Source organism: Clarias gariepinus, chromosome 12, assembly GCF_024256425.1.
Source record: "Clarias gariepinus isolate MV-2021 ecotype Netherlands chromosome 12, CGAR_prim_01v2, whole genome shotgun sequence".
Lineage (NCBI taxonomy): Eukaryota > Metazoa > Chordata > Actinopteri > Siluriformes > Clariidae > Clarias > Clarias gariepinus.
The window spans coordinates 8,523,602-8,535,000 of record NC_071111.1 but is presented as its reverse complement, the minus strand read 5'-3'; the positions used below and the strand labels follow the sequence as shown (position 1 = coordinate 8,535,000).

Genomic DNA, 11,399 nt, shown 5'->3' with positions numbered 1-11,399 from the left:
AAGGGACAACAGAAGCTAATCTTAAACCAAGAAAACCTTGATTTTATATATATTTTTTTTTTGGCGTGTGTGTGTGTGCTGGAGTGTGTTAATGCAGTTTTTGAGAGTTCTGAGCTTTCAGTACAGGGTGACCTCATTTTGAGAAAAGTGCATTTATAAGAAAAAGAGTTTTTTTTATTTTTTTATTTTTAAGTGAAATCTTTCCAGCACTTTCTGGGTGGTAAATCAGATGTTTTTTTTTCTCCCATTACTGTAGTTTTTAAAAGTTCAGCTCAAAATTTTGTATTAAAAAAATTGTATAGCTTTGGCATATGAGAACACGAATAGCTAAATTTCTCCACAGAATGGGTTGCATACTGGTGTTGAATGACCTGGAAATGATACTAGCTAAGGATCCAGTGCTCAACTAATGCAAATTTATATATATACTTAGAATTTATAATATACTTAGAATTTCTCTATGTAAAAAATGTAAAAATTCTGTAGCGTTGCTTTTCACCATTTAAGTTAGCTAATGGTGTTCTTTTTATTTAAGAAATCCAAACTAGCCGTGAAAAACAAAATGCATGTCTTTTAACTGTAGCTTTGCTACTTGCTTAGCTTCTTATAATAAAAAATATTTATTTATTACAAGTGAGAAAGACATAGTTAAAAATGCTACAATAGGTATATTATATGTATTATATATATGTAATGTAATATATATATTATACAAGTTATATATATTATATAACGCTGTGTAACCTTTGTTGAGGATTGTTCAAATGTTATGTCTCCTACAAACCGATAATTCAATTGCCAGTCTTGTGCTCCACACTCCAGTCCAGGAGGTGGCAGTATTGCACCTTTAACCACCCAGGAACACAAAAACAGAGGAAGAAGCCATAAGCTTGCTAAACAAGAGGATTTTAGTTTTAATTTTAGTGTTTATTAATTTTTGGCAGATTTCTAACTTTCCAATGAATCTGACATTGTTTGGTAGTTTGTTAGATATTAGGATTTATAGGTCTGCCATCATTTGTTAACCAAATACGTAACTTATCCTGATATATAATTAATTTCAGTTAATAGTTATAGTATTTGTATAGCTCTTAAAAATCAAAGGGACAAAGAGTGTCTCAGATACTGGTGTGGTATGTACCAGCTCTTGACTCTCACCGCCTAGTGGACAGATGTTATCAATACTCCGGAAGAACATAGCTAAATATATTAGCTACAGCATTTACAGTACAGCGTCTACTGAAAAAAAAAACTGTTGGGTGAATTGTGTTTTAAAAAGTCGTGTGTTAAAGGTGAGATACTCACGCTGGTGACCCTCCGGTAGATTTGCGCTGGGTTCTGGCATTCTGAGTATGGGTACTCTGATGTAGCCATCTCCAACATGCACATCCCAAAGGCGTACACGTCCACAGACTCGTCATACTTCTCCTCATACATCTCAGGCGCCATGAACTCAGGGGTACCTTAAAGCAAAAGAACCATTCAGAACTCTGAAACGGGCATTTACACTCACCCGGGCAGGGCCAAGGAAGGGAGAGGAGTCCAAGTGCCCCCGTTTCCTACTCGTGATCACCCTGAGAGGACAGAGAGAAGGGAGCAAATGGGAGGAAAACAATAAAAATAGAAAAAAGAAATTAATATAAAAAAACAGAAGGTAAATCAGTTCTCAAAATTATATTAAATTCTCAGTTATTAAATAGATGAACAGCTCTTGTTTTTGATCCCCCCTCCCCCCGCCCCATGTGCTGGACTTTCTGCTTTTAACATAGAGATGCTGGTAAACAGAGAAAGTACGTATGAACATGTTTCTGCTTAGGTCTTTCCATGAAATATCGATGTTCAAGAAAGCTACTTACCTTTAATCTAGACTTTACAAACTAAATAAGTTTAATAAAAGAAAATGTCTTGCACACAAGGAGGTAAAAAAAACAAAAATCATTTATTCCATTTAATTCGAAAGTTTCAAACCTTTTTTATTGTGGGCTCAGTAACTTACCAGTACCACGTTAGAGCATACTTACTGTCTGAACTGCTGCACATTAAATTATCCATAAAGCACAGTGACGAGCACTTGTGCCTACAATTTCCTACAATTTCAAAGCAAAACACATACTCAAGAGAGGAATAAAGTAAAAGAGACATGAAATGCAGGTATCTTTAAAGAGAGAAAAACACAGGGCTGAGAGGGAAGGAGAACAAACGTGATGAGGCGGAGAGCAAAGCTCTTGAACAAGACTAAAACATTTTATCCGTTAGCGTTCACGGTTTGCTAAAAAGGGGCTCCTGATAAGCCACGGGAGAAATTCCAATGCGGCTGAAACACTAAACACCGAAATTATAAACTTAAACATGCCACCTTTTTATAGAAATTTATTAAAGTGCTTTCTTTTACAAGCCAGTTAGCTGTTTGTTGTGCTTGTTATTGTTTCCAGCAGAACACAGAGGTGTTTTCCCTGCAATTACAAGATTTCAATAAACCCTCCAGACTCTCCTCGGCTGCCAGGAAAACTGTGGTACCGCTACAAAAGAAAAAACCCTCATTCACTATTACACTCGGACGTTTTGACGTTCTAACCCCATTCGAGTCATTAAGTCATTAAAGAGGTAAAACCTTGGCCGTACCTATAACGCTCTTAGCAAAAGAAGAGCACTTCAGAGTGGCCAGGCCCAGGTCGCCAATCTTTACGGAGCCGGTGGGACCCGTGATGAAGATGTTGTCGCACTTCAGGTCCCGGTGGATGATGGGAGGAGTCCTGGTGTGGAGGAAGTGAAGGCCCTTCAGGATCTGACGGCACCAGCTCCTCAGGACCTTGATCTTCATCACCTTGAATCGCTTCAGGTATCTGCACACATCCCAAAAACACATATTAATTGAAGCTCCACCCACACCCGTTATTAAAGTGCAGATTAACATTGTTAACATGGACTTCTCTTACGCTGATGTGAAAGTATAAGAGTAAGAGAAAAATAGCTTGTATTTATACTGTACACTGGACCAACAATCCCTGAGTGACTCGTAGCTGAAATAAACAAATTTTGTTTGAATCAACAAAATTAACCTGATCGCTGAGTACGCCCCTCTATTTTCAGCAAATATTTTAGTATATCTTCTCAAAAGACAATACTATAGAAATTAAACTTGGGTATATTTAGGAGTAGTCAATGTGCAGCTTGTATAACAGTATAGATTTACTGTCCAAAAGTTGCGAATAGAGACAAAATCTACATGTTGGGGAATTGTTAGAGGACAGTGTATCCAATTTTCATTTCTATAGTATTGTCTCTTGAGAACATATAATAAAGTGGTTGCTGAAATGTGAGGGGTGTACTGACTTGTGAGACACTTTGTTTGATAGAAGAAAAAGGAAGCTTCAGTTGTTTTTTTTTTGTCTTAAAAGGATTTACACATGATTGTTTACATGTGATGTGAGAACGATACGGTAAACCTTGTGCTTTTCACGTGCTTTTTTCATGAAAACATTACCGAATCTACTTTGCATATACGGTAATTATTCTCAGTGATGGATACAGATCTACAAGTGATCGTGTATTGGGTTTTCACTGTGAAAAATATTTTTACTATAATCCGGTGATGCATAGCTTTAGAATTATTTAAGTCTATTGTGCAATTATGTTTAAAAAAAAAAAACACTCTTCCTGTGTGGTGTTGGCTTTTGCCTTTGACAGACATCCACTGACCAGCTGATTTAAGGGGGCTTTTGGAAATTTAATTACAAGGGATAACCGGATCAGTCTTGTTTCAAAATATATATAAGTAATTAATAAGCGGTAGAAATGCATAGCTGTCTCAAACAGCTTCTAGCTTTTGGCGTCCAAAATGTTCAATAATCTCTTTTAAACATATTAAGATGTACTGCTACTTATGCTCTGTAAAGTCTTCATAACGACTATTGTTTTTTTTAATTGGTGATTTCTCATAGGCTGGTGACTCTAAATGAACTTCTCCTCTGAAGCAGAGCTAAGTTTTGGTCTTGCTTTTCTTGTGAAGGTCTTCATGAGAGCCAGTTTCCTCATGGTGCATGATGGGTTTTGCAAATCCTGTTCCTGCAAGAACTGCTCCAGAACAGTTGACCTTTATGTCTTAAAATAACATCTGACTGTTTCTGTTGTTACTTAACTACCCGAGGCCATAGGTGTTTCATATAGTTCATGGTTCTGTAATCCCCAGTATTGTTCTAGAATGTAGAAAAATAAATCACTAAAAAAAACAAAAACAGAATTAGGTGTGTCCGAACTTTTGACTGGTACTGATTGTGCAAAAAAAATTAAAGCACTAAAATGACTCATACAAGTGTTCATTTTGCAGGTATTTACAGCTATGCTGACCTTTTCTTTGTTATTTTCCCTTTACAAACCTCACACTTTGCACAGGCTGATGCTGAAAGAGTTAAAATAATCTATGAGAGCTTTATAGCATGCTTGTTAAATACCCTGTAAAACCCATTTAAACCATTTCAAAAGCCTGTAGCTAATCAGTGTACACACATGGGATAAGAGATAAGTGCCGAGAGAGGAAGGGCAGCTGTAATATTATTTAATGTGTAAGGGGGCGGGGTTATGCTGCTGTAATTAAAACATTAAAATTTTTAATTTATTTTCATTATCATTAGGTCTCTGACTCTAATAAAAAATAAAAAGGTGACCCTTCAGCAGCCTTTTAAAAGGTTTTAAATCTATAGTAAACAGGAACAGATGGTACCGGGGCAGTGTGTAATGTGTGTTTCATCAGAAGACATTAATACTTCGTAGCTCTCTGTTTGGAAACGGGGCATCCACGACCCCCAGTCCTGTACTTTCATCAGATTATCCCTAATTAAATTTGTTGGAGTTGCACCAGAGCCAGGGGGTTTAGCGCCATAATTCTCATTACATCAATCTGCTTAGTGGAACCAACAAGAAGTGGAGACGTGCATGTAATTCAAGACAAATAAAACATGCACACACACCCCTACTACTTATCTTAATTAGGACCTTTTAATGACATTAATTACTGCTGCTATGCTACACCTAACTCTAACCTTGACTTTAATCTTACTAACAGAAAGGAAACACATAGCTGCTTTCTAAAAATAAATAAATAAATAAAATCTGTAGTTTCTGTAAAATAAAAAAGACTAAAAAAGACAAAAAGACTGTCTATAATACTTTCTGTCTAGAATAATACTTTGTTAGTATTAATAATAGGAGGCCAAGCACTAAACAGTTATTATTATTATTAGTAGTAGTAGTAGTAATAGTAGTAGTAATAGTAGTAGTACTGTTAGTAGTAGTGGTAGTAGTAATTGGGAGTATTTTTAAATTTTAATGAGAATTCTGAAGTTCAGCTACATAGTATTGCAAAAAAATTACTATTATATATTAAATTGGTTACTGTTACAAAATACATACTATAACACTAATAAGATATACAGTAAGTCCCTGACTTACAAATAAGTTGTTACTGGAGCATGTTCGTACTGTAAGTCAGATTCGTTCCTAAGTCTTACAAAGTCATACACCCCTACACAGAGTCAGGGTCCACTGCAGTGTCTATTTTTTGTACAATACACAAGCTACTTCCACGATTTGTTCGCATCTAGGAATTTTCGTTGATCTGTAGTCCATTCGTATCTGTGGAAATTCGTAGATCTGTAGTCCATTCGTATCTGTGGAAATTCGTAGATCTGTAGTCCAATTGTATCTGCGAAAATTCGTAGATTTGTAGTCCATTCGTATTTGTGGAAATTCGTATCTCGAATGTTCGTAAGTCGGGGACTTACTGTACACACGCACACCAGTATTCCTACATGTAGCGCACTTGCTCTTCTTTTAATGAGATCCTACGATAGTGGGCCGGTCTGAAGTCCAACAGCCCAATAGCCCCGGACTGTGGTAACAACATGCTTCATACGTTATTACATGCCCACCCACTTCATCATATTTACAAAGAGCTCATTTGTAGCTTTTAAACACCATAAAAGGCTTTGGAAATCAGACATTTTAGCCACTTTGGAGCTCTAGATCCATTCTTGTGTTTCTGTAGTACATACATGGTGTAAGGATTTAAGGATTTACCCTGACAAAATACACTTTTTTTTGCAATTTAAAATATAGAAACAAAATATTCTGAGAAACATTTTTGAATCAAATCATTAGACTTTACATTAGAATTACATGATCAACTTCTGGGACATTTAATAATTAAAGTTAAAATAATTAAATAAGTAAATATTTATAGCATGCAGTTAGCAAGCATGTAATAACTAAGTGTAGTTATTTGTTTTTAACGACAGAACAAGGGACACATGGGTTAAATGGGATGATGAATTATTGCCTGTGCTCTGGCTTAACCGGTTCATAGTTAAAAAAAAAAAAAAAAAAAACAGATAAGATGATGGTAGTTTACCCAACTTGTTTACATGGAGCTTTTGTGCCCTGCTGTGTATAAATGGGTCAGGTTTGTCCTATTTACACAATCGCTTTAGATGTTTTCATGTTTTTTTCTTTTTTTTCAACATGATCATAAGCTCATAAAAATTAATCATTTTTAATCAATTTTTATTGTCCTCTTCTATTTTGTACAGGGTTCCTTGTGTATTTATTTATTTTTTACAAAAGGCTTCTTTACAGCCAAAGATTCGGTGCACAAAAATCAGTGCTACCTTACATTCGTGTACATACCAAATAGTGACAGGTTGTACCAAAGTAATGATCAGCACTGAACCATATTTAGGCCAATCGGTAACATTGAAAGATTTGCAAGAAAACGTGATATTAAGGCTAAACATTCTGCTAATAGAAATGCAAAATTAGATTAGATTATTATTTGCTACATTTTTCAAGTTGTTTACAAAATTACATGATAAATAGGGGACCAATGTGGGAAAAAAAACATTTAGTACAACATTTGTATCAAATACTGTAAAAGAAATCATGTCCTAATGAGTAATAAGAGTTCAATCATACCAAGTTGGCATTTATGGTTATGTAAACATGACCAATTCATCAAACTGCCTCAAGGTAAGAACCTTAGTTTTTGTTTTTTTTTTACTAGAAACTACACCTCGGCTCTGCTCCAGATATGAGCGCAGTCAAAGGCTTTGATCGTAAAAAGAAATTACACTCACTTTATAATAACACGTTAGATGGTGACATTCTTTTATGGGTGGTGTCCAACTTGTAAAGCTTTATTGCAGATAAAAAAAGGGCGAGGCTGTTTTCAAAGGCAGAATCTGATTGACGTTTCGGCGAGCTGCCCGAACTTGAGCTAAGAAGTAAAGACCCGGAGGTGAAACGAAAGAAAGCTGACTCTGTAAATGTCCCATCATTCATCGACTTCAGCGCAGCCTCAAGAGCTGTACTCATGTTTCCTAAGGTGTTGTGAAGAGCAGAAAACACTGTGAACAAAGTAAAGCAATTTCCTTAACAATGCCACAGCCTGGGAGAGCTACCTGTTTGGCATATGTTTGTATGTGTGTTTGTTTGGTGCTGGCAGAGAGGACACAGGAAAGCTCCTTAAAGGATATGTTACCAGTTTCCTTTAGGGGGCCTGGAGTAATAAAATCCTTTAGAATTTCACACAGAAAGTAAGTAAATGAGTTTACGTAGACAGACAAAGGCAAGAGATTTACGTCTTGGGTGTTCTGCTGTCCGGTTTAACCTTTTAACACTTTCTTTATTTAGACTAATTAAGTAAAATAACTTTAAACAATTACATCAAACTTTGTAGAAAGTTCAGTGCATTTAGCTATAGTTATCAAAGATCTTTTGAAACAGATTTTTAAGTCTATTAAATAATAGAGATGGGAGGGGGAGAAAAAAATAGATTCAGTTATAAATCATGATTCTTTTGTGTGGCGATTCATATAGGACTACAAAGTCAATATAAAAAAAAATTACGTTTATAATAGAGATGAATTGATCGATCGGCCAGTGACCAGAACTGGCTGGTTTTTAGTTTGACTGACCATGACCAGTAATCAGCAGATCAGCTCTAGATATCTAAGCAATTCTGTTCCGAGTGGCGCAACAAAAAACACATTTTTAAAAGCCTCCGGCTATGCCTTTTTCTCCAAACTTCAGGAGCGAATTAGTCTCAAAACCACTCATTACACACATTTCCACCAATTTCAAAACCCTAGAGTGTTAATTGGTCAAAAATTGCATGCATTAGCAGCCCTGCATGCTAGCAACAACTGAACATGTGCGCTCACTGTCAAGTTGGTGGAGGAGGTAAAACATCGCCATTTCTTTATAATCTTACAGGTGGCGCACACTGAACTATTTAGACATTTTCATCCCGTGTTGTAGGTGTGAATTATTTCCCAAGTTTGACAGAGATACATGCTGCTCAGTAACAATGTAGAGTTTTGTTAAATTTTAAATTCAGTTAAATGTTAAACTCTTGAGCTCACAGACGCCCCTTATTGGCTGTAGAGCCATATTAATGTGGGAGCACAAAGTACCTCTCATCCCTCCCCTCAGAGAGAGCTCAGCCAATCAGCTCTCTCTAAACGTCCAGCTTTGAGAGGTAACAGCATCTGGATCGAACCAGCGATCGAACCAGCGATCTCCGGATGATAGGACAAGCACTTTACCACTGCGCCACTCGGATGCCCCATATAAACGCAACTGTAATCAAATCAGCACCTGGGTATGGTGATAATATCATATCGGGAGATGACTGATGTTCGCATGGTTTTCCACAATCTGAGAAATGTTTAGTTTTCATGCTTTTTTCGAATTTCTTCTAAATGGGGATTTTTATGACTTTAATAGATGTACATTTTGTTTATCCATAAACCTTGGCATCTTTTCGTCAGTGACACATCGTGTAAATCCATCTGATGAAGAATTTAATTAGTCTCTTAGTCTGATATTAGTCTGTAATCAGCTCCTGTTCTGTTTTCTCTCTGATTTCAGGCTTTGATGTTTTATAGTTCTGTTTTTTGTTTTATTTTTCAAATAAATTGTTCATTTTGAAAAGAAACAGTGAGTCACAGAATAAGCAGGTCAACTGGTTATTTTTTTCACCCAAAAATGCCCTCCTGGTGGTTTCTTGGGGAAAGCATGTCAACTGTTATATGATGACGACTCTTGTGCTGACATTTAACTTAAAATTGATGTTATCGGGCTGAATAAAAGCATGTCTTAAAGGGATTTAACATCAGTCTGCCAATGGCTAAGCATTTAACTGGAACACAGCATGGTTTAAAAAAAAAATAAATAAATGACTGCCCTGGTTTCTCTTCTTTTTTTGTCTTTCTCCTTCATCCTGATCTTTAATGATGATGATAATGCTCTTGTTTTATGTATGATTAAGTCATAATCAAATATTAAAGCGGATTAGGAATCAAGAAGGACCTTTGTATTCCCGGCCCCAAACATCACACAATCTTTAATCACTCGAAGTAGTTCGAATTTCACCCACATTTCGCCACATAATCAGCCGCTGATTGTGTTTATATTCAGATATTCCTGATTCTATGCAAGAAAGTACGAAATCAAGCTCAAGCACAAAAACAAAAAACTAAAAAAAAAAAAAGGCAAATCAAACAGTTCATATATACAGGTCATATATTGTGCAGAACGTTTTACTCTCAGTTTTGTTTTCTTTTTTTCTTAAAATTTCCTGAGAAGGCCAGCTGTACAGTCCCTGTAACAAACACCACCTCCTCTGGAATCTTCCCAACACAGCTGTATGTATGAATATCTCAATCAGTTCTGGGTTTTCCTTTGAATACTGCATCCAGTTTTTCTGAAGAAGCAGAAGCTGACCACGCTCCTAAACCACCTTGACCAGTTCTGCTTTCTCAGGAGCAGCATCTCTAATTCAACACTCTCCCTGACCGCCACCTTACCACTGACTGTAATCACATCAACACTAGAGAGGGAACCATCATCCGCCCCCCACCCCACCAAATAGACACTGATACTGGTATTGTAAGCAAAAAAACATGTTCTGATACAAAAATCTGACATCATGTCATACTAGCTACATGATGTAATCCTAGTGTTGTTCTCATGATCAAACGAGACTAAACTGTCCGGTATCTGGATGTAATTCATCCGGATTTGGTGACAAATTAAACATGACAGTAAACAGTTTTCTGGGAAAGTATCAAGGGGAGGAGGAGATACATTATCTTCCCTTAATGCATCCAATCTTAAACACAAAACTTTTGTTGAAAAGTTCGCTGCTTTTGGCACATGCACATGGCAGAGTGGTAAAAAAAAGTATGTGAATGAACGTAGGTGTTTGGAAAAAACACATTAATTCACAAGTATGTTCTTACTGATCGAGCATTAATAAGAAAGGAATTTTAATGCAATGCAAATGAATATACTCAAAAGTTTGGGATCACTTGCAAATTTCTTTGTTTTTGTTTAGTGATTTCATTTTCTACATTCCACAACAACAATACTAGGGATTTCAAAACTATAAAATAACACAGATGGAATTAGGTAATTATGTAAAAACAACAACAATAGTCTGTTGTTATCTAAAAAGACATGAAGGTCAGCTGTTCTGGAACAGTTCTTGCAAAAATTGTCAAAAGCATTTGTGAAACCCATCAAGCCCCATGATGAAATTGGTTCTCATGAAGACCCTCCCAGAAAAGCAAGCCCAAAACTTAGATTTCATTTCAAGTTACCAGCCTCAGAAATCACCAATTAACAACCAGCACCTCAGATTAGAGCCTTTATAAAGGCTTTACACACCGTAAGTAGATATGTCTCAATATCAACTGTTTAAAGAAGAATATTTTTTATTTTGGATGCCTTCAGCATTGTTTAACAGTGTAGAAAAAAAAATTAAAAACTACCATAAAGTTAGAAATTAAACCCAAACTCTTGAGCGGTAGTGCATGTTCATAGTACATGGACAAATTTAGCTTTTCTCCACTTGATCCAAGGTAGCTCATAAAGACCACTCAGAGTTATAAAGAATGAGAGTACCTTACTGATTATTACTACGTAGGCTATTTATTTCTGAGAAGTCAGCAAACCATTAAGCTGAATCCTTTTAAAAACATTTACAGTGAGTGTAACAGTGAAGATGTAGCACACCCTGTAAAAATAGTTCGGTTTGTGATTTGTCCTTATGATGGTGTGAAAATCTACAATTCAGTAGAAACCGTACCTTGAATGCTTCTGGATTATCAATAATCGCTACAATACTCTTTACTGATGATAGGTGGCAGCAGTGAGATGCCGCTCCTGAGCAGTCACACGATCATGATCTTGGTAAATAACCGATACTGTACACTTTACTGTACCAGCTCAACGCTTTATTTAGATCATCATATCTTGGTATAGGATCTAAGGTAGGATAGACAATGCTATGTTTTATCAGATTTGATGTACTATATTAAATACACATTCAATATTTTTAACGT

General features: G+C 36.2%; 1 protein-coding gene across 9 annotated transcripts in view; it reads right to left on the bottom strand.

Annotated features, from left to right (window-relative positions):
• Positions 1-11,399, bottom strand: part of wnk1b (WNK lysine deficient protein kinase 1b) — a 102,497-nt gene that overhangs the window by 44,205 nt on the left and 46,893 nt on the right. For all 9 annotated transcript variants that reach the window (XM_053509123.1, XM_053509115.1, XM_053509117.1 and 6 more), the window contains exons 4-5: positions 2,623-2,843; positions 1,306-1,463 (exon numbers count right to left, since the gene is read on the bottom strand). In XM_053509123.1, coding sequence (XP_053365098.1) covers positions 1,306-1,463; positions 2,623-2,843 — 379 coding nt within the window. The remainder of the gene's footprint in view (positions 1-1,305; positions 1,464-2,622; positions 2,844-11,399) is intronic.